Source organism: Sinohyriopsis cumingii, chromosome 19 (assembly GCF_028554795.1).
Source record: "Sinohyriopsis cumingii isolate HCF-2022 chromosome 19, ASM2855479v2, whole genome shotgun sequence".
Taxonomy (NCBI): Eukaryota; Metazoa; Mollusca; class Bivalvia; order Unionida; family Unionidae; genus Sinohyriopsis; species Sinohyriopsis cumingii.
Genome location: NC_142979.1, coordinates 16,142,116 through 16,167,322, shown reverse-complemented (window position 1 = coordinate 16,167,322; position 25,207 = coordinate 16,142,116). Strand labels below are relative to the sequence as shown.

At 36.8% G+C, this 25,207-nt stretch overlaps 2 protein-coding genes across 2 annotated transcripts in view; one reads left to right on the top strand and one right to left on the bottom strand.

Annotated features, from left to right (window-relative positions):
* LOC149775184 (uncharacterized) overlaps positions 1–16,347 on the bottom strand; it is a 42,102-nt gene extending 25,755 nt beyond the window's left edge. Inside the window, exons 1-3 of the mRNA XM_089944420.1 lie at positions 16,258–16,347; positions 12,016–12,757; positions 9,680–9,944 (exon numbers count right to left, since the gene is read on the bottom strand). Coding sequence (XP_089800546.1) covers positions 9,680–9,944; positions 12,016–12,716 — 966 coding nt within the window. The 5' untranslated portion in view covers positions 12,717–12,757; positions 16,258–16,347. The remainder of the gene's footprint in view (positions 1–9,679; positions 9,945–12,015; positions 12,758–16,257) is intronic.
* Positions 16,348–16,398: 51 nt separating this feature from the next.
* LOC149775183 (acyl-CoA dehydrogenase family member 10-like) overlaps positions 16,399–25,207 on the top strand; it is a 124,748-nt gene continuing 115,939 nt past the window's right edge. The window contains exons 1-3 of the mRNA XM_089944416.1: positions 16,399–16,515; positions 20,794–20,978; positions 22,413–22,561. Of these exons, the coding sequence (XP_089800542.1) occupies positions 20,798–20,978; positions 22,413–22,561 (330 nt within the window). The 5' untranslated portion in view covers positions 16,399–16,515; positions 20,794–20,797. The remainder of the gene's footprint in view (positions 16,516–20,793; positions 20,979–22,412; positions 22,562–25,207) is intronic.

Below are 25,207 nucleotides of genomic sequence, written 5' to 3'. Positions count from 1 at the left end.
TATACACCTTGTACCATTGCCTGATTTCCTCTGATATACACCTTGTACCATTGCTTGATTTCCTCTGATATACACCTTGTACCATTGCCTGATTTCCTCTGATATACACCTTGTACCATTGCCTGATTTCCTCTGATATACACCTTGTACCATTGCTTGATTTCCTCTGATATACACCTTGTACCATTGCTTGATTTCCTCTGATATACACCTTGTACCATTGCCTGATTTCCTCTGATATACACCTTGTACCATTGCTTGATTTCCTCTGATATACACCTTGTACCATTGCCTGATTTCCTGATATACACCTTGTACCATTGCCTGATTTCCTCTGATATACACCTTGTACCATTGCTTGATTTCCTCTGATATACACCTTGTACCATTGCCTGATTTCCTCTGATATACACCTTGTACCATTGCCTGATTTCCTCTGATATACACCTTGTACCATTGCTTGATTTCCTCTGATATACACCTTGTACCATTGCTTGATTTCCTCTGATATACACCTTGTACCATTGCCTGATTTCCTGATATACACCTTGTACCATTGCCTGATTTCCTCTGATATACACCTTGTACCATTGCTTGATTTCCTCTGATATACACCTTGTACCATTGCCTGATTTCCTCTGATATACACCTTGTACCATTGCCTGATTTCCTCTGATATACACCTTGTACCATTGCTTGATTTCCTCTGATATACACCTTGTACCATTGCCTGATTTCCTCTGATATACACCTTGTACCATTGCCTGATTTCCTCTGATATACACCTTGTACCATTGCTTGATTTCCTCTGATATACACCTTGTACCATTGCTTGATTTCCTCTGATATACACCTTGTACCATTGCCTGATTTCCTCTGATATACACCTTGTACCATTGCTTGATTTCCTCTGATATACACCTTGTACCATTGCTTGATTTCCTCTGATATACACCTTGTACCATTGCCTGATTTCCTCTGATATACACCTTGTACCATTGCTTGATTTCCTCTGATATACACCTTGTACCATTGCTTGATTTCCTCTGATATACACCTTGTACCATTGCCTGATTTCCTCTGATATACACCTTGTACCATTGCTTGATTTCCTCTGATATACACCTTGTACCATTGCCTGATTTCCTGATATACACCTTGTACCATTGCCTGATTTCCTCTGATATACACCTTGTACCATTGCTTGATTTCCTCTGATATACACCTTGTACCATTGCCTGATTTCCTCTGATATACACCTTGTACCATTGCCTGATTTCCTCTGATATACACCTTGTACCATTGCTTGATTTCCTCTGATATACACCTTGCATCCATGCCTGATTTCCTCTGATATACACCTTGTACCATTGCCTGATTTCCTGATATACACCTTGTACCATTGCCTGATTTCCTCTGATATACACCTTGTACCATTGCTTGATTTCCTCTGATATACACCTTGTACCATTGCTTGATTTCCTCTGATATACACCTTGTACCATTGCCTGATTTCCTCTGATATACACCTTGTACCATTGCTTGATTTCCTCTGATATACACCTTGTACCATTGCTTGATTTCCTCTGATATACACCTTGTACCATTGCCTGATTTCCTCTGATATACACCTTGTACCATTGCTTGATTTCCTCTGATATACACCTTGTACCATTGCTTGATTTCCTCTGATATACACCTTGCATCCATGCCTGATTTCCTCTGATATACACCTTGTACCATTGCCTGATTTCCTGATATACACCTTGTACCATTGCCTGATTTCCTCTGATATACACCTTGTACCATTGCTTGATTTCCTCTGATATACACCTTGTACCATTGCTTGATTTCCTGATATACACCTTGTACCATTGCCTGATTTCCTGATATACACCTTGTATTACTCAATAAACACATCTGGTATCATTACCTGATTTTCTCGTGTACACATATAACCTGAATTCCTCACATACACATCTGGTATGACTACCCCATTTCCTGATATACACATCTGGTACCGTATCAATACATGATTTCCTTACATACACATTTGGTATCACTACCTGATTTCCTCATACATGTATACATATCTGGTATCACTGTCCGATTTCCTGATATATATCTGGTATCTGTTTGTTTTCCTCAAATACATGTCTGGTATCAATACATTATTTCTTCATATAAACATCTGGTATCTCTGTCTGATTTATTTAGATGCACGTCTGGTATCAATTTCTGTTTTCCTTATACACACATCCAGTGTCAGTGCCCAATTTCCTCATCTACACATCTGGTATCACTGATTCCCTCGTATACACATCTGCAGAGGACTCACTATGATTTTAAAACAAAGAGTCCAGGACTCCTATTTTGGTAAAAATAAGAGTCCCACCAGCAATAGTTGCAGTCCCATAAGCATGTTGGGGCATACCTGAAATGGCTAAATGTCGAGATGAGAAGAACCAGTGGTTATCAGTGAGTTTAATTTTTCAAATTCTTTACACCACTGACATACAGCTCTTTTCTATCCTTTAGAGTAAGACTGAATTTTGTCACTCCAAGGAAAGGTCTTATTCCAAACACTAAGCCAGGCATCACTCACTTTCTTACAAATGGCTACCATTCCATCCGAACTATTAGTTCCAGCAACTTCAGCAATCTCATTAAAATCTTAGTCAACTTGCCGTTTAACTCCAAATACTTATCCAAATTTGCAAACGGTATTTTGTCAAAGTATCAATGTGTTTTGATTTTGAGGTCACACACACTGCTGTAACAGTAGTAAATGAACACGATGAAAGCTAACTTTGTGTAAATGAACACGACGAAAGCTAACTTTGTGTAAATGAACACGATGAAAGCTAACTTTGTGTAAATGAACACAATGACAGCTAACTTTGTGTAAATGAACACGATGACAGCTAACTTTGTGTAAATGAACACGATGAAAGCTAACTTTGTGTAAATGAACACGATGAAAGGTAACTGTAACAGTAGTAAATGAACACGATGAAAGCTAACTTTGTGTAAATGAACATGATGAAAGCTAACTGTAACAGTACTAAATGAACATGATGAAAGCTAACTTTGTGTAAATGAACACGATGAAAGCTAACTTTGTGTAAATGAACACGATGAAAACTAACTTTGTGTAAATGAACACAATAAAAGCTAACTGTAACAGTAGTAAATGAACACAATGAAAGCTAACTTTGTTCATTTTGATGTACTCTTAAAATGAGCATAGATGGGTCTTTTTGCCTCGGAGCTTATTTTCCCCAACACTCAGCCGCTAGTCAAATTCTTTGAACTTGCCGCCCAGTAGACCAAAAAGTAGGTCTCTGCTTATTTGTCTGACATTCACCAGTAATGTCAGAAAAAAAACCCCAGAGAACTACTTGTTTGTCTAGCCACCCATCTATTGTGTCATATTCTTTTGATGTACTTTTATAAGCCACCCAGCTATTGCGTGCATATGGAGGACTCCTGCATATTTTCTGCATCCCTGATAAAAAATTTGCATCCAAATACGCAGGATTGAGTGTTTCCTAGACCTCTGTATCCGGTATCAATTGCATCAGATAAGCATTGAAAGAATGGATGTAGACTGGAATGTCTACTAATAAAAATGCTTATCATCACCGTAAGTAAAAGACAATTGAATTAATTGTAATTTTTGAAAGTATGAGTACTATTACAACAAAATCTAGGAAAGGTTCTGCTAGGATTTTAAAACTAGGAGTCCAGGACTCCTAATTTGGGAAAAACAGGAGTCCCACCAGCAAAAGTTCCAGTTCCCTCCCAGAAGCATATTGGGCATACCTAAAGTGGCTAAATTTCCAGATGAGAAGAACCAGTGGTTGCCACTGAATTTAAATTTTTTTAAAAATTCTTCACATACCGAATAGTGGATTTGCCAGAGTTTAGAGACCTTTTACATAAGCTAGACCACTGATATAATGTTCCAGGTAGAAAGCAGTTTGCAGAGGTGATCATTCCTCAAAAATATGCTCAATTCAAGGCACTGGTAACAAAAGACCTACAAAATGCTGAGAAGGTTGTATTGACAACAGATAGTTGGACGTCGAGGTCAACTGAATCATATCTGACAGTCATGTCAACTCTCATATCTGACAGTCATGTCAACTCATACTGATAAAAATTGGAAGCTGATAAACTGTTCTTCAAATCCATGTGTAAAAGGCACACAGGTGAGAACATAGCTGTTGTGATTCATGAGGCCCTCAAAGAACGGGAAATACAGTCTATCCCCATACCACTTATTGTATTTGATAATGCATCAAACATGGGCAAGGCAGGGAGTCTTTTAGGATGCATCTTTCACATCAAGTGTTACACACATACAATTAATTTAGCTGCACAAATGTGTCTCAAGATCAGATGCACTAAAATTCTCCTCAGATTTGTCAAATAGTTGGGTTCTTCCACCGAAGTACAACTTCAGCAGCTAAACTGAGAAGCCAGACTGGATCATAAGCTTGTAGCCAATGTGCCCACTAGATGGAACAGTACTTATGACATGATTTCAAAGTTTCTTGAAATGCATTGTGCAATAATTGCCATTCTCAGATCCAAAGATCTTGCTAAAATAAAAGAGAAAGTTCTGAACACAATGTCAGATGATGACATTTGCCTGGCAGAAGAGGTAATGGTTTGTCTAAAACCTCTTAAAGTGGTGACAACCACTCTTTGTGCTGAATCTGTTCCAACCATTTCTGTTAAAATGCTTCTTCATCGCAAACTTATTGACAGCATTTTCTAATATAGCGATGACGACTCTCTAGTAATAGCTCAGATGAAAAGGGCTGTGGTTGATGATCTTAATTCTTTCTTAAATCAATATATTGCAATAATATTGCAATATTTTGCTTAATATTGCAGTATGTCACAATGATTTTTAATTCAATACCCACCTCTACCAAATATGCCTGATTAAGTGTTTCTGAGACTTCAGTAGGAACTAGTTTTAGTTCATTTATAAATCAAAACTAATTAAGCTAAGTAGTTGTAATGCAAATCTAATTAAAAATAACCATTGCCAAAGTTGCAAATGCACTGACAGTTTACTTAAAAGAAAAAAGAAAAAAGAACAAACTGTAAAAAAATTGACAAATGTATGATGAGATCACCAGGAAAACAAATGTTTATACAAACACGTATTTAACAATATTAGTGAACAACACTGTACCTCATCTTCCTGGGGTATGCTGGAAATAGAACACTTTCAAGGTCTCATGAATTTAAAGTTTCTTGCTAAATATGGATAAAATAAAACAAACCTTGGTAAAGTTATCTTGCAGAAATACAAGTCAGGAGAATAGGGATTATGGGGTCATAGCACATGTAATTGGTATCATGAATTTCTGAATATAGAACCCATTCAAGGTCACATCGATCTAAATCTGCTTGCCAAATATGGGTAACTCCAACAATCCGTTGTGAACTTATCTTGACGGCACCAAGGTCAAGAGGATGGGAAATCAGGGGGCATAACTCACTAAAAGTGTAATGTAGAATAGTGGAAATAGAACCCATTTAAAGTTACATCAATCTAAATCTGCTTGTTAAATAAGGATATAATCCAACACTGGTAAAGTTATCCTGCAGAAACCTAAGTTAAGAGAAGGGGACTTTTGTTGTTCTAGGGTTTAACACCATTTTTCAGCACAAGATTGGCTATACATGGCGACCAGTATAACTGGTGGAGGAAGAACCCTGGAAAACCCAGGGAAGAACCACTTACCCACGAGAAGCTACCGGCAGTATTTCCCACGTACCCACGCTAGCCGAGCCTTGGACTCGAACCCATGCAGACCAAGGTGAGATGGCAGTGATCCGTAACGGTGAGCGCTGTAGACCACTCAGCCACTCGGGGCCCCCAAGAGAAGGGGAAATCTTGGGGCAAAACTAAAATAATCTTGCAAGGGTGATGGTTGTTGTTTTGGAGTTTATTGCCTTTCTCAGCGCAAGAAGACAAAATATGGCGACCAGTACAAGTGGTGGAGAAAGAACCCAGGAAAACCCCATTAAAAACCACTGACCCATGGGAAGATAATGGCAGCCTTCTCACATATCCACAATAGCCTAGCCTGAGATTTGAACCCATGTGGACAAAGGTGAGAGGGCAGTGATAGGAAAAGGCTAGCGCTTTTTAGACCACTTGGCTACTCAGGTGGAAAACATTGCTAACATGTGAGTTTTGGAACTTGGAAAGATGTCCAATCATGGAATTAAATTTAATCCTCAAGTGCCAAGAATATTTTTAAAGACAGAGCATTAGCTGTGTCAGTGGAATTTTTCTAGGAATGAAAACTACTGAAAATGAATGGTGTGTAACCAGAACAATATTTACCTAAAGATGTTTACTTGTCATCTGTGAGGAGTGCATACTGAACATTACTTGTCGCCATGCAAATATGACACATCCATGCCCCGAGACCTATGCTGTGAATTCTGGAACTAGGAGTTTGTTCAAGGAATCATGATGACCCATCTCAGTACCCAATTAATGAATTAAATGCAAAACTTGACCAAGGTAAGCTGGATGGAGGACCATGCGGAGAGATAGGGATATCATTACTTGCCATACCACCATCATGCTTGAGACAGTTTTATAAAAAAAGGGGTGGGGGGTGGCATACCATTTGCCCTACATGAGGTTGAGGTAAAAAAAAAATTGGGTGGGAGTATATACTACTTTCCTTACCACCATCAACGTTAATGTCAAGAAAAGGGTGTGGGGGTGTGGTGTATACTACTTGCCCTACAAAAAAGGGTGTGGGGGTGTGGTGTATACTACTTGCCCTACAAAAAAGAGGTGGTGGGTGTATATACTACTCTCATTACCACCATCATGGTTAATGTCAAGAAAAGGGTGTAGGGGTGTGGTGTATACTACTTGCCCTACAAAAAAAGGGTGTGGGGGTGTGGTGTATAATACTTGCCCTACAAAAAAGAGGCGGTGGGTGTATATACTACTCTCATTACCACCATCATGGTTAATGTCAAGAAAAGGGTCTGGGGTGTGGTGTATACTACTTGCCCTACAAAAAAGAGGTGGTGGGTGTATATACTACTTTCCTTACCACCATCATGGTTAATGTCAAGAAAAGGGTGTGGGGGTGTAGTGTATACTACTTTCCCTACAAAACAGAGGTGGTGGATGTATATACTACTCTCATTACCACCATGAAGGTTAATGTCAAGAAAAGGGTGTGGGGTGTGGTGTATACTACTTGCCCTACAAAAAAGGGTGTGGGGGTGTGGTGTATAATACTTGCCCTACAAAAAGAGGTGGTGGGTGTATATACTACTTTCCTTACCACCATCAAGGTTAATGTGAAGAAAAGGGTGTGGGGGTGTGGTGTATACTACTTGCCCTACAAAAAAGAGGTGGTGGGTGTATATACTACTCTCATTACCACCATCAAGGTTAATGTCAAGAAAAGAGTGTGGGTGTGTGGTGTATACTACTGGCCCTACAAAAAAGGGTGTGGGGGTGTGGTGTATACTACTTGCCCTACAGAAAAGGGTGTGGGGGTGTGGTGTATAATACTTGCCCTACAAAAAAGAGGTGGTTGGTGTATATACTACTTTCCTTACCACCATCAAGGTTAATGTCAAAAAAAGGGTCTGGGGTGTGGTGTATACTACTTGCCCAACAAAAAAGAGGTGGTGGGTGTATATACTACTTTCCTTACCACCATCAAGGTTAATGTCAAGAAAAGGGTCTGGGGTGTGGTGTATACTACTTGCCCTACAAAAAGAGGTGGTGGGTGTATATACTACTTTCCTTACCTGGGGCCCCGAGTGGCCGAGTGGTCTAAAGCGCTCTTCGTTACGGATCACTGCCATCTCACCTCTTTCTACGTGGGTTCGAGTCTCGGATTCGGCCAATGTGGGTATGTGAGAAAGCTTGCCAGTAGCTTCTCGTGGGTCGGTGGTTCTTTCCGGGGGTTTCCCGGGTTCTTCCTCCACCATTAATACTGGCCGCCATGTATAGCCTATCCTGTGCTGAAAAATGGCGTTAAACCCTACAACAACAACACTTTCCTTACCACCATCATGGTTAATGTCAAGAAAAGGGTGTGGGGTGTGGTGTATACTACTTGCCCTACAAAAAAGAGGTGGTGGATGTATATACTACTCTCATTACCACCATCATGGTTAATGTCAAGAAAAGGGTGTGGGGTTTGGTGTATACTACTTGCCCTACAAAAAAGGGTGTGGGGGTGTGGTGTATAATACTTGCCCTACAAAAAAGAGGTGGTGGGTGTATATACTACTTTCCTTACCACCATCACGGTTAATGTCAAGAAAAGGGTGTGGGGTGTGGTGTATACTACTTGCCCTACAAAAAAGAGGTGGTGGATGTATATACTACTCTCATTACCACCATCATGGTTAATGTCAAGAAAAGGGTGTGGGGTGTGGTGTATACTACTTGCCCTACAAAAAAGAGGTGGTGGATGTATATACTACTCTCATTACCACCATCATGGTTAATGTCAAGAAAAGTGTGTGGGGTTTGGTGTATACTACTTGCCCTACAAAAAAGGGTGTGGGGGTGTGGTGTATAATACTTGCCCTACAAAAAAGAGGTGGTGGGTGTATATACTACTTTCCTTACCACCATCAAGGTTAATGTCAAGAAAAGGGTCTGGGGTGTTGTGTATACTACTTGCCCTACAAAAAAGAGGTGGTGGGTGTATATACTACTTTCCTTACCACCATGAAGGTTAATGTCAAGAAAAGGGTGTGGGGGTGTGGTGTATACTACTTGCCAACAAAAAAGAGGTGGTGGGTGTATATACTACTTTCCTTACCACCATGAAAGTTAATGTCAAGAAAAGGGTGTGGGGTGTGGTGTATACTACTTGCCCTACAAAAAAGGGTGTGGGGGTGTGGTGTATACTACTTGCCCTACAAAAAAGAGGTGGTGGGTGTATATACTACTTTCCTTACCAATATCATGGTTGAGGTCCAAAGAAAAAGGGGGTGGGGTGGTATACATCAGCATAGAAATCTGCAACAATGAAATATAAGGCCCAAGCTTTCATTCATTATTACTAACCCCCATTAAAACAAATGTAATGTAAAATAAAATTGTCATGGTGTACATATTTTAGTTGATTCAAGTCATAAAATTCAAGGTCCAATAAAGGTGTTCTGAATTTTATGATAAATGACAGCCAAGCACAGCCATGAATTTAACTATGTATGAAAATACACATCTACAAAAATGGATACTGTATATACTTGCTTGTAAGTCAGATTCAACTGCAAACAACATTACAATCATGTGCAGGCAGATAAGAGTTGATGTTGTTTGTGGTTTGAAACTAACTATTACATCCGTATATACAGTAGTTGGAACAACATATGAATTTACATATGCATGTGTCCCTATGCCCCACAATAAGATGGATCAAAATTTCAAATTTTGTTCGCACATCTAGAGACCATTTTCAATTAGATCCCACAAGTCTCCATCATAAACAGTGAAAAAGGATATGTGTGACTTGAGTCACATACAATGCAAATATATACAGCTGGGCATGATAACACGATCCACACAATATCTTTGAAATGTTCAAAAGTAGGAAGAAAATAGTTTGCTATGGGCATGACATGTGTAAAATTGTGGTTGTTGTACCTTGTTCCCAAACCCCTCTGCATCGATTGAGAGGATCCCAAATCGTTTAGGCAACTGCAACTTCTGAACAAGTGTTGGCACAGTGAAGCTTGTGACTTCGATGATCTTACTTTCCTCTGAAACTGTTTCGTCCTCATTGAAGATGTGGCTCTCCATTGATACAACGTCCTTTGTAAGGATTAGCTTCTCTGTTCCATCCCTTGAACCAATGACAGCTTGTACAAAATGAACAAACTGCTTCTTGTCTTTGTAAGGATCTATATACCTGCAGAAAAAAATGCTGATTATCATGCCATACAATAGATATTTTTCATACTAACTTATACTAAATGTATGTGCCTAATCTTTTTGCAAAACATGAAGGTCCCAACATCTGCAAGGACTGTTATACACACAGTACATATTTACTTATGTCAGATCTGACTGTAAACCACACAGACCCTGATCTGCCATCTCATACTTTACCATCTGATCTCGGTCTATGCAGTTTGTTAGGAGTAATCATTGGAACAAACAACACAGATCTTGATCTACTGGTGCATTATGGGATGGCAGATCAGGGTCTATATTGTTTGCAGTTGAACTCGACTATGGAGTAAAGATGCTATTGACTTGGCCCACAAACTACTTAAAAAAAGAAATGTAAAAATATTAATCATCATATTTTAGTGCAATTACAGCAGTAAAAATAACCAAATTTTACCAGTGCATCAACTTTTGAATTGACCTTTCAGAAGATGTTGACTGTCTGAATATGGAGGTGTTCCTTCCCATCTGCTGGGGTTGTCTAGTCACTCCATATCCCTAACCAGTTTCATTACTGTTTTAACTCATGAGAGGGAATTGTTCTCGTTGATTCATTTGTTTGATTTGTTAGGGAGAGGTATATATCTCTTGTCACCGGTGAAGCCAGTATCACTATTCTTTTGGTCATGTGACAAATCGGTTGTCACAAATTACTGTTGTAGCATCACAGGTTCCAAGATAAACCATTTTCTTGTAGCTGGGTTTCAGCTATATAGGAAAATGTGTGTATAAAGAGGTATACAGTAAGAACCACTGAAACCAATTAAAAAAATCCCCCAAAATTGCAGTACAATACCTGCTGTCTTCACATGTAAAAATAATTATTTCCTCAAACATGCAAATAAAATTCTCTGGCCTATTGTCAAATTAGAGATTTTCCAAGACACCCAATATTTGCGAGGATTGGTTATGAACTAAGTAACCAACTAATAAAAGCTACGTTTTCTAGCAATCATCTGTCACTGATGAAACTCACATTTTTTAAAAATTAATGTTATTTTTTAAAATATAATATTGATGCCAGAATTTCTTTGTAACTAATAGTGAAAACATTTCTGCTCATCCTTAAATAAACCCATAAGTGCCGTAAGTCAGATATCTGAAGATCATTATAAACTTCTCCATAATGAACTGTACATAGGAAACATGTGCTTTTTTCTGGCTACTCTTGTTGATTATGTTAGACACTTTAATTATATTTTAATTTACCTTTTTAATAGCTGTATTCAACTGTAAAAACTGTCATGACCACTTGCTCTTATGTGGGTAGGGTTTTGCAGGCCTTTTAAATCTTTTTTATGATTCCACCACCATTTTTGATTTGATACAAAAGACAAAATTAATGCAAAACTACAAAGTAGGTCTACTTTAAATTTACAGTAATAATACAACAAACACTTTTGCAAACTTGCGATGAAAACACAGATGGCACAGATTTAGGTTTTCATAAATACTCATGGACGTAGCTAAGACAGTATTCTGACAATTGTCACACTTGAATATAAGAGGGCATATGGCATTATGAGAGTTACATTGAAATTGAATCAGAGGACTGAACTCAAACACAAATTTCACTTGACTAAACTTATTCTGTTGGCCTTTATTTCTGAAAATGCTTACAGCAGTAGGTATTATTGACATTTTCATGGGTCGAAATCGTCAAATATTGTTATCTAAAATATTATGAGAATAAGTTGTTAAAATTCAACCAATTATACGATTTCTCATTAAAGCCGCACATTTTATGATTTCCAATGAGATTTCTGGTCACTAATGATAAAACTAGCAATATATAAAGGATATAAAAACTACATTTTGATTGCGATTTTCTTCACATACAACAAACAGGACTTAATTCTTTTTGTACTTTTATTGGAAAAAAAATGGAATCCATACCTGACCCTCTGTTATAAGCAGGCCCATGAGTTATCTGTGTGCGAGTTATCATGGGAGAGGTTTACAATGAACTATATTCAGTGATCTAAAAACTGTAATATTTGAGATGGCTTATCAAGCAGACAGATTTGTACCTTGCTAAATTTTTCCTTGCTAGCTCAAGCTGCGATGCTAGGGGCTCCACCAGGACAGCACTCCAGCCCCACTGTATAAAATTAAATGAGTTACTTGAGAGAAACCCATCATTAGCACCAATGTCAAGTACAATCTTCTCAAATGGAAAACTGTGTCGCTGTTCAATCCTCTTGTAGATGAATAGAGCCTCCCCAGAATGAGAAATATCCAGTCCAATAAAACTAATCAATGGTACTGCTTGTTCCCTGCAATATTTTTCTGAAAAATTCTTTTCAAAATTTACATATTCTTTCTTTAAATCTAGAGATTCTTTCTTGAAATGAACACCTGATATAAATGGCGAGTGAGGGTGAGATTCTATGTATAAACGTTCCAGGGTTTCTTGCAAAAATTTGACAAAAATACCGTCTTTGCCAATCTCCACTGCACTCTGAAAGGTCTTCACTGAGGCAAGTCTATCCAGGAAGGAATCTCCTCTGGCATTTACAAATGGAACAATGATGTCTTTAATGCTCCAAAAGCAGTAAAATACAAACACATTTAAAACAATCAGTTCCACAAGAAAAAAACCAAAAAGGATTACACAGAAATATTTGGTGTACCTTGAAAGAGAAAGGGATGGAAACATGATTGGCCTGTGGGGTCGAATAAAAAATGGAATTGTTGAAATTTTCATTTTCTTTTTGTCATATTTCTCCATCCGCACACAATCTCAATTGTGTAGGAATTGTTTTGTTTCATCTGTAAGAAAATGAAAGAAAATAATATCCCACTAATTAATGTATAAAACATTCTCAAATGTAAAATCACATAATAGGAAGGCAGATCAGGGTCAATTCAGTTTGATCTGAGACTAATTTCAAACTAACACATAGACCAAGATCAGCCAGGTCCGAGTCCACACTAAATCAGTTGAACGTAAATTTAACAATAACCAATAATTAAAAATATCTTTGTTTCAAAAGTTTACAATTTAAACTTTTACATAAGTATCACCAAATATAATTAACATGCATTCTCAAGTCCTGACCTGCATTCTTGAAACTTCATGAGCTCAAAGTCCAAAATCTTTGACAGTCTAACTATAATTATATAAAAAAAACCCAGACTACTCTTAACTTGTTCCCTCTACTAGACTGGCTAATATACCCTGATATGGTATTTGATTTGGAGTTTTCGGCCTGATCTTTTTGCCCAAATATTTAATGAATACAGGCCTGGTCTCACTATATTTGCTCAAATTTCTCCTATTTTGTCCGATTTCATTGACTGACAGTCTGAAACAGTGCTCGATAATTCCACTTATCTGTTCATATTAACTACTGGTTACTGACAACAATAGATTGCGTACAGTTCATTTTAGCAACAGAGAGAAGGTGCATGTACTAGACAGTATGGAGTGGTCTTCAATGCTTGGAGGCTAATAACACTATCAATTTTCTACCTTATAAATAACCATGACCAGCCACTAGCAATTTTCTACCTTATAAATAACCGTGACCAGCCACTAGCAATTTTCTACCTTGTAAATAACCTTAACTGAACACTACCAATTTACAACCCTGTAAATAATCTTAACTTGACACTAGCAATTTCTACCTTGTAAATAACCTTAACTAGATGCTATCAAATTTCTACCTTTAGTTATAAATAACCTTAACTGGACACTAGCAATTCACTTCCTTGTAAATAACCATAACTAGATGCTATCAAAGTTCTACCTTTAGTTATAAATAACCTTAACTGGACACTAGAAATTTACTTCTTGTAAATAACCTTAACTAGATGCTATCAAATTTCTACCTTTAGTTATAAATAGCCTTAACTACACACTAGCAATTTCTACCTTGTAAATAACTGTAACTAGATGCTATCAGATTTCTACCTTTAGTTATAAATAACCTTAACTACACACTAGCAATTTCTACCTTATAAAGATCCTTAAATGGACACCAGCAATTTTTACCTTATAAATAACCTGAACTGCACACTAGCAATTTACAAAATTTGAAATAACATTAACTGGCCAAAACAGACAATATTTCATATACACTACAGTTAAAATTGCATCTCAGATATTAAATTATTAACGAGAGTGGACAATATATGGACCCATTTCCCACACAATTACTCTCTATGAAAATTGAAGTAAACACATAACAACATGGGAAGGAGAAAATGCTCTTGCATATAGTAGCAGGCATCTGAGAAACGTTTTTGAGACAGGTCCAGGTCAAGTTGTCTGAAATCAAGAGTCCCTTGAAGAGACTGAAACTCTTCTGGGTAAAAAGAATTTCCAGGAATTTAGGATAAGACCATTTCTTCCTTGTTATTGTATAGTGTTTAAACCATTCTTGATAATCTTAAGGAATAACAAGATTTTCACATTAGTTATTATGGTGCACATATTGGATGTCAGTTTGGCATCATTTTCATTTAGGACAAAGTGGACATCAGTAAGTGTTTTGGTGAAAACCCCATGTTGTGATGATCATTCATTCAGCAGACATAGCAACAACAAGATATTTAAGTCATTATGGCAGCCATATTGGATCTGTGATTGGCACCATTTTCATTTAGGACCAACTAGGTACCATAATAAGTCTATTGGTGAAGACCAACTGTAAATCATCTAGTGAAACTTCCATGTCATTATGATTTTCTGTTCAGGCAGAGCTGTGATAAGATATTTAAGATGTCTGTCATAGTGGTCATGTTGGATTGGCATCAGTTTTATACAGGAACTGTTAGACATTATAAGAAGTCTTTCAGTGAAAACCCAATGCTGATATGACTGTCCATTCAGGAGCAGAATCAATAAGATTTGTCATAATGGCTGCTGTGGCAGCTATATTAGACATCAGATCTAACCATTTTCATTCAGCATTAACTATACACCATAAGAAGTCTTTCAGCAAAACCCTCACATAAATATTAAGATTAGTAACGATAACAACATTTTCAAGATGTCAGCCTTACTGGATGTCCAAACCGCACCATTTTCATTTAGGACCAACCAGACTATGGATGAATGTGTGTAGTTCAAGAGCAGTAGCAATAGCAAACTTGTGCTAATAGATGGACAGACATCAGATGACAGACAAAGGACCATCCCATAAACTCATCTAGTTTATGACCCATAGAACTAAAAAGTGCTTGCCCCATATCAGACACAATTTGTCTGACATAACATTCATATTGCTATATTATAAATATGGTTACTAGAAAAACCAAAATATGCTCAAAAAACCAAAATACACAATTATTTACATCTTTTTGGTGTAGTTATTGGTGCACACCCTGATATTACGATTTGTAATTGATTTAGTAATAATAATAATAATAAGCAAACTTTAAGTGATTTTGATAAGAATTATTTACTTTTTACCAATTTCAGGTACAATATATGTAATGCTATCACTTGGTTGTACTTGATTTTGCTCAACTGGACAGGTATGAAAAATAGAGAATTGGTCAGAACTTAAAATATAAGAGAGAGATAATGATTGTGAGAATCCAGAATGTATATTTACATATTTTGGGTGGAAATATCATATGCTAATTGTTTTAAAGTAAATAAAGACATAATAGACATACAAAACGTGGTAAAAGCTGTCCAATAGAGTGACCTTATTACACAAATGGAACAATAACTAGGAAAATGTAAATAAGTCCTATAAAAATCACTAAAATAAAATTTTATATTGCTTTTTTATCATTATTAAAAAATTAAAATCTTAACACAATAATCTTCATGAGTATAAGGATACAAGGATATAAGGATACAAAATATTTGTATTTCTGTATTTCGGTGTTTTTCTAGTAAACCCTGTAACTAAAACAAAATATAAAAATGCTTTGAGTTTACAAAGTTTCTGTTTATTTTGCCTCTCTAAATAGTGAAGCTGTCCGAGTTTCTTCTGACCCTTATCACCCCATTTTTAATATCTGAACATTTATGTTAGTGTGTATAAGAGTCCAAATATAAAAACTGGAGTGGTAAGGGTCCGAAGAAACTCAGACTAGATCCACCTTTGATACTGCCTTTTTGTTTACATGCCCCAGCAGTGACAATTGACAAATGAGTTTACCTGCGACATATTAAGAATCCACAACAAACAGAAATAGCCAGGAACGCTTTATTATCGCGGTATTTACATAATGTTGCTATCGGTACATATTACAAATGTTTTGTTTTATTGATTACAAATTGACAATTGACACATGAATTCTAACTTTACCTGCCTTCTATATTGTCTATACGATTTAACGGTCGACATATTGAGGATCCAATGCATAGAGAACTGACAACGATTCTACGCCAATGGCAGTGTTTGTTTATTTGAGTGATGACGGGCAAGATTTATCGAACTGTTTTTGAATTGTTTTTCAGGCCACGTATCATTTGATCAAGTTAGGTTACTCCAGGGTGATAATTTGTTACAAGTTATCTCCCCTAAATATCTGCCCAAAGTACACTCTGTCAAGGACTGAATTAGGTACTTAAACTAATTTGCTGTTATTTTACTGTTAAGATATTTAATGGACGACACTATTAATTTATTTACAAAAATGGCATGATGCAATGATAGCAATGTTTTTTAAATGTTGGTTTTTTGTCTGGGATGTGAGTTCAAGGTACGATGCCGTACTCGTAGTCCTACATGTAAGACCTCGGCGCTATTTTTGTTTGGGGGGTCAGCACCAAAACCAAAATAACATGTGCTATGTCTTACATTGTAGGACTGTCGTACTCGTAGCTCCGTCAGCGAAGTGGGGTAGGGCCAGTGGATAACAGGAATATTAATGTCATTAGAGTCCGAGTCGCTAAAGTCCTGACAAGTAACCAGTCACATGAGACTGATGTAAAAAGACAGTGGATTGAAGGGGAAAAAAATGCTGATTAAACCATTGGGGCTCGTATCGTTGCTTACAATTTACCTGTTATACATGTGCTATATAATAACTACAAGTGTAGTTATTATATAATACATGTATGACAGGTAAATTGCAGTCCGACTAAATACCCTAAGACTGTCCCAAAACATTCTCAACTACCCAGTATACTTATATACAGTTAAATAAAAAGTAAAAAGTATAATTATGCATTGCATAATTATCGTTAACATCAGTTGAATTTTTACCCTAGTCGGTCATTGCCAAAAGGAAAGACCCCAAGACACCCAAAGACTCTAGAAAACACCCCAAAACACCTAAAATCATGTTTTACAGTTGAAATTCTTTTTCACATGACCAAAAAAATCATTTAATTTAATCTTAAATACCCCAGAATTGAAAATTAAAAATCCAAGAAATGTTGTAAGCTGACCTAGTCCACCACAGTGGTGAAGACTTGTCGTTCGTGCATCTGATTCTAAGTACTGAATAAGAGTGCTCTGCTACACATGGATTAATGAATAACAAATGCGCTGCCAAGTAATTAAATGCTCATTTTATTTTCATTTATCCATATATATCCAGGCCACACCACAAGGAGGGGCTCTTTCCATGACCCATTTTGATTGATGTTCTTCGTTTTTGTTTGGTTTTATTTTCTTTTTTTCCTTCTTCCATTTCTATTAGATATTGAGTACATTTCTTATTTTTGATTTTCCTTTTTGGTATCATTTATGATTAAGTCTCAAAAACACAATCATCACTTTTTTTGTCCTGTCGCCTTTATAATGACTGAAAATTTCCCTTCTTTTGATTTTGTGAATTTTGAATTTTGTCTACGTTTTGAGTCCACGAGAAAATTTTGGAAGAGTTTTTTTTATCTTCTTCAGACTTGCAATGTCACACTGCATCATGAACATGGTAGATTTGTTCTTCATTAGTCAGTTGATAATTTCCTGTGTCATGTAGAGAACTTCTGTAATCCATAAAATGCAATTATGTAATGCCTTAAAGTTTGTTTATTAAATCTCTAGTATGTTTAGGCTTCCAGTCAACCAAAATATTAAAAATATTATTGATGGGCTCTGTGTTGTTAATGGTCCTGTGTTTGTTTTCTTTGTTCTGCAGATTCGGTTCAAACACAAATTTTTGAAGCCTTGGTTTTAGATTATTGACATAGTATTGTTTGAAGCTGTCAAACTTTTCTTCTATTAATTGCTCAAGTTTTTCAGATTTTCAGAGCGGCTTTCAAACTCCATGGTAATATTAGCGTCCATGATACCTTTGCTACCAAAATGACTGTATCATGCTTGACCTTGTCAATTCCTACCTTGTTTTGTAGGTAAAACTTAATATTGTCTTTTAGATGTTTTGTACACAAATATCGTCTAGCGAAAGGAAACACGTGTTCGATAGCCTAGGTCAGAGTTTTCTCGTCATCCATGCCTAATTCCATATTATATGATATTCGCATTTCAATAGTCTCCACATCATTATCAAGTCCTGTTGCCATATGTTCCAGGAATGCTTTGTACGTTTTATATGACGCGTCTTTGTGCAGAAGTAGAGGACCAAGAAATATAGGAAGGTCATTTGTATTTTTCCTTACAACTCTGATTTTTTTTACACCATTAATGTCACATAAAAGTTTCCAAGCCGAATGTTCGGTCAATGCCAATCGGTTGGTTCTTTGTGTTTGTTAAGAGATGTTTCAGATCCTTTATTTGTTCTTTTTTGTAGCAGATAATTGATGGCACTTGTAATTTGTTGTATATCGCAGTTTGTACATAAGGGTGTTCATTTAACCCTTGACCTCATGCAAACGCCTTTGGACACCTCTACTCCATTTTCATACAAGCGCCTTTGGACGCCTCTACCCAATTCGAATACAAGTGCCTTTGGATGCCTGCTGTAAACATCAGCCGTTTTGAGCAGGTTTTTGTAGTGCCACCTTGGGGAAAACCCCCTATTAGATACTACATTCATTTCTGTGAATGACCATTACGTCAGATCACATGGTCACTGTTTATGCTCAGTCAAAATCTGCTATTTAAAGTAACTGGGTCATATTCTCCACTCTCCAAAATGGAGCTCGTGGATTTCATTCACTACTTACAAAGTTTTCATGATTAGAATCACAACTATGAAAGCTTCAATAACTTAGGTAAATGCGTAATTATATGAAGTATTTTTTTATTTGATTGTTTTTAATTGTATAAATGTATACTGGTTAGGTGAGAGTATTTAGGGACAGTCTTTGGGTCTCTTGGTATAGCCTTTGGGTGTCTTGGGGTCTTTCCATTGGCGATGACCAACAAGGGAAAAAAACTCAATAATTACACAGTGCATAATTATACTGATTACTCTTTTATCTGATCTTGTAAGTTGTATATATGCATACCGGTTAGATAAGAGTGCTTTGGGACAGTGTTGGGGTGTCTTGGGGTAGTCTTGGGGTGATTAGTTGCTCCCAGTAAATTGTAAGCAACGAAACAAGCCCCTGTGGATTAAACAAGATCAGTATTATGACCCGCTCTGACACTGGACACAGCCAAGTCAGAATTTGTTCATGTAATAATAACCTTTTTTTGATGGGTTTATAAATTGCATACCAGACTTAAATGGGGCATAACCCAAAAAATTTCAAGAAAAATGTCAGCAACAAAGAAGGGTCTTGATAAATATTTCAAGAAACCAGGTAAAAACAATTAAGACTGTATAAATTCCAACACACCCAAACAAATTGATAAAATTTTAATAAAACTGGTGTTATATATAAAAAGTACAGAAGACATCACACCAACAGTTTATGGCAAGAAGAGTAATCCTCAGTCTATGATGTCAACAAGATCTGCAGAAGTCCAAATAGATGAAGGGGCTAACACAATTGGAAATCACATAACCACTTTTAATTCTTTCTTGGGCAATGCTGAAATTGATATGTTTTTAGTGAGTCGTCTGGTGGGTATGCCTGGAAAATGTCACCAACAGGGTGGTCAAACTTAAGTATCTTTGAGACCTATGTTATGGATCACTTTACAAAATCGCACAAGTTTAATTTTGTGTGAAGGTCATGAACCACTAACCCAAACACCATCACTTGCACTGAATAAAGGCAGAAAGAGAAGAAACATCTTTCTTTTTATTTTAGTGCATCATACCAATCACATGACTCGGCTGTTGTATGTTGGCATATTTGGATCCCTAAAACAATGTTACTTATGCTGGCATCTTTTGATCTCTAAAGCAATGTTACTTATGCTGGCATCTTTTGATCCCTAAAACAATGTTGCTAAAAAGAAGGTCCATCTCCATCACCATTGATTGCATATTTGAAGGTGTTATGCCAATATAGCATCATTTCATAAATCTGGAATCAGATTTTCAGAATATAACAATGTCTAAGTGGTACAAAGGTCAAGATCTGATGCATGGAAACAGATGTGATTGCTGTGACAAAAAAAGGAATAACACTGGTCTACAACTTTAAGAGCTTTCAGCTGATTGATTAAAATTTGTGAGAGTAAAAATCATACAAATAAAAAAAGCTGTTATTTTGGATTTTAAAAAAAATTGTAATTAATGAAAAATTAGCTGAACAATACATTTCTTCCGAAAATCACATACTGTCATATAAATACAGTTCTTCTACATAGTAATACATATGTGAAAAATGCTGCAAGGTGTTGTGAAAAAGCAGTCACATGGTCATTCAGTGATCAGGACTATGTCAGATTTGTATTATGATGTATGTGTTTGCATGTTTATGGGTTTTAACATTTTTTGTGTGCCTTGCATTAATTGAACATATGTCATATCATGTCTCAATTTTTTTTTTTCTTCAGTTGTGTCATAATTAAACTTGAATCTTTTATTCACAGGGTCATGCTTAGAGTCTCACATAATGTTGTGAAGAGATTGACCAATTTTCAGTCTCGTCCACAAGTTAGGACAGGATTATCTGCTCTTTACTGCTCTTCAGTGGATGACAAAATGAAAATGACAAAGGCAGTCATCTTTGACATGGGAGGTGTAGTACTTCCTTCACCGCTAATAATATTTCAGGGTGAGTCAGTATATTTGGTGCATTAGAGAACATTTATTATAATATGTACATCTGTACCATTTTATTTATTGTGTGTAGCTAACTCAAAACAGCATATAGGGATGCCGTCACATAATACAACACTTGATTGTCTGTTTATTCCACTTCAATTCAGGAGCTACTCGGGTTCAGTGGTTACGGTACTGGACTCACAGGATAAGGCACCTTATTCCAAGTGTCCAAATGCATCTGCACTAAATGACCTACTTGTCTAGTTGGTCTTAAATGAAAATTTTGTGCTACTCAGACATCCAATATAGCCACGACTGCAGACATCTTAAAAATTCTCTATCATATGAATGTGGGAGTTCCACTAAAATACTTATGATGACTAAATGAAAATGGTGCTGATTTGCTATAGATTCCCCTCCTGAAAGATATTGGCATTATGTTTTCACTAGAAGATTTCTAAGCTGTTTAGTGGGGCCTAAATGAAAATGGTTCTGTTTTGACTTTAAATATGGCTGCCAAAGTGGCCATCTTGAAAATCTTGTTATAGCAATTCCTTCTGAATGGATGGGCATATCAAAATGGGGGTTTCATAAAAAGTAATCTTATGATGTCTTCTTGGTCCTAAATCAAAAGGGTGCTTATCTGACATTCTGTATTGTTGTCATGGCAGACATCTTGAAAATCTTGTTATTGCTACTACTCTTAAACGGAAAGGCATATTGGTTTGGGGTTTTCACTAGAAGACATCTTGTGATAACTAGTTGGTACTAGATGATTTGACAACCAGTCTGGCTACCATCCAATCTTGAAAGTATTCTTGCTGCTCCTCCTAAATGGAACATCAGTGAAATCAGGTTTTCATTGAAGACTTATTAATATCAAGTTATCAAGTTCGGTCTGAATGAAAGTGGTGCTGATCTGAGTGTGTATATGGCTGTCATAATGAACATTTTGAAAGTGGTGCTGATCTGAGTGTATATGGCTGTTATAATGAACATTTTGAAAATGGTGCTGATCTGAGTGCCTACATGGCTGTCAAAATGAACATTTTGAAAATGGTGCTGATCTGAGTGTGTACATGGCTGTCATAATGAATATTTTGAAAATCGTTTTACAAATTGTCCTGAATGGATGGTCATATCAGCAGAGGGCACTTTCATCAGAAGTCTTCTAATGATGTCTAATTTGTCTTAAACGAAAATGGTGCCAATCTTACATCCAGTATACTAGTGGCTAATTTGAAAATCTCAAAGCTTTAAATTATCAGAGATGGCTTCAATAATCAGCAGTTAAAAAGAAGAAATGGTCTTATCTTGAATTCCTGGAAATTCTTTTGGGACAGTCCCTTTGATGGACTTTTGTTTTGTTTAGTTGCAAGCAAAACTTTTATTGCAAAAGAGTGAGTTAAAATATCAGGGTAAAGCTTATTATTTTCTGCTTCAGACTATGAGAAGAGAAAGAATATGCCAGCTGGCACCATACTCAGTGTGATCAGGGAGTCAGGAATGTTAGGTGCTTGGGGCAAACTTGAGTGTGGTCAACTAACCTTTGGAGAATTTGCTGAGGAATTTGGTAAAGAATGTTCAAAAAAGGTAATACAGTGTAGACTATGGGAATCCCTTAAAATGGTTTCTAAAGTCATTTTGTCCTTTAAAATGAATTTTTTGGAGCACATGAATTGTGAAATCAAATTATCTGGTCTCTTAAAAGCAGTGATCTTTAGCACAGGATTGACTATATTAAACTTCATTCCTTTGTTTACAAAGCAAGTGCTCTGGAAAAGACATTGCTTGCCTGTAAAAGTACATTGTAACCCCATACTAATGGTCAGGTTAGTTATAAATGCAGAACTCAAACCATTTGTGACAAAAATGACTGATACAATCACTAAAATTTTAATCATACTGTTATCAGTAAACTTTCATAGCTTTTTCTTTTATATGCTGGTTATTTATAAGTAAATCCCTGCTTTTGAATCACAGCATTCATGCATATCCCCAGTTTTTGAATCACATTCACAATGTTCATACAGATACCCAGTTTTTGAATCACAGTGTTCAAGCAGATACCCAGTCTTTGAATCAGTCACAATGTTCATGCATATCCCCAGTTTTTGAATCACAGTCACAATGTTCGTGCATATCCCCAGTTTTTGAATCACAGTCACAATGTTCATACAGATACCCAGTTTTTGAATCACAGTATTCAAGCAGATACCCAGTCTTTGAATTAGTCACAATGTTCATACAGATACCCAGTTTTTGAACCAAAGTGTTGAAGTAGATTTCCATTTATTTTAATCATATATATATATATATATATACTAGGTTTCTTCCTCATTCGCAATTGTTTCTAAAGACCAAACTGGATTTACCAACAGAACTTGAGTCATGGCATAAACTTAAATATTGAATCCATGAATATGACTGGCTGAAAACTGTGTCAATCAAAAGTATAGACTTTCAGTCATATGTTTGTAAAATTTAGATCCATCTCATACTACAGAATCTTGAAGATCTTGTGCTGGGGGCTACAGTAATGATATGTGTGGGCTACAGTAATTATGAGTCTGGGCTACAGTAATGATGGATCTGGGCTACAGTAATGATGGGTCTGGGCTTCATTAATGATGGGTCTGGGCAATAGTAATGATGGGTCTGTGCTTCATTAATGATGGGTCTGGGCTACCCTAATGATGGGTCTGTGTTACAGTAATGATGGGTCTGGGCGTCATTAATGATGGGTCTGGGCAACAGTAATGATGTTTCTGGGCTTCATTAATGATGGGTCTGGGCTACAGTAATGATGGGTCTGGGCTACAGTAATGATAGGTCTGGGCTACAGTAATGATGGGTCTGGGCTACAGTAATGATGGGTCTGGACTACAGTAATGATGGGTCTGGGCTACATTAATAATGGGTCTGGGCTAGTTTAATGATGGGTCTGGGCTACAGTAATGATGGGTCTGGGCAACAAGAATGATGGGTCTGGATTACAGTAATGATGGATCTGGACAGTGATATAATTACACTGCAGGGCTATTTAAGTAGTTCAGCGATATAATTACACTATAGGGCTATTCAGTTAGTTCAGTGATATAATTACACTGTAGGGATATTCAGTTAGTTCAGTTATATAATTACACTCTAGGGTTATTCATTTAGTTCAGTGATATAGCAATAAATATAAGATTATTTAAACTACTGAAACTACTCTTCTAAAAGTAGTTAATGACATTCTCTCTGCTTTGGATAGCGGAAAGATTACAGTCCTCACCCTCCTTGATTTGTCTGCATCATTTGACACAATAGACCATGATATATTACTTCACCATCTCCAGCATGTATTTGGCATTCATGATGCAGCCTTATTGTGGTTCAAGTCCTACTTGGTCGACAGGACACAAATTGTGTCTGCAAATGGAATACACTCCAGCCCAGTTGATCTGTGTTGTGGTGTTCCACAGGGGTCTGTTCTTGGACCAGTTCTCTTCATTCCATACACTCAGCCGCTCTCAAGTGTCATAGATCATCATCCAGTGTCTCATCAATTGTACGCTGATGACACCCAATATACAAATCTAGCCACCCAACTGAAGTCGATGCTACCATCCAAGGTGTAGAGAGGTGCATTTCTGATGTGAAATCATGGATGACATGTAACATGCTGCAGATGAATGATGATAAAACTGAGGCCATTCTGATTACAACACAAAGACTTTCTCATTCACATCCTTTACCTCAGGCAATAAGTATCAGCAACACCAACATTAAATTCACACAATCAGTACAAAACTAATGTGTTACTCTGGACAGTACAATTAACATTGCACCAACATGTCATGAACATATGCAAGGCTGCATGTCTTGAGCTGAGACGCATCAGCTCCATTCGCAAATATCTTTCAGTTGATGCCACTAAAACACTTGTGTGTTCATTAGTACTTTCAAGACTGGACTATTGTAACTCAATTCTGTCCGGTTCATCTCAGTATCTACTCCAAAAACTTCAGAAAGTTCAAAACACAGCTGCTCGGATCATACTTAGAGTACCACGATCAGAGCACACCTCCCCACTGCTCTGTACCCTACACTGGCTATCCATTTGATCCAGAATCAAATACAAAATTTGTTCTCTGTGCTACATTTCACTGACGGACTCTAGTCCAACATACCTATCCGATCTCACCCATGTGTACACACCATCAAGATACTTATACTCCTCTTCTGATAATCATA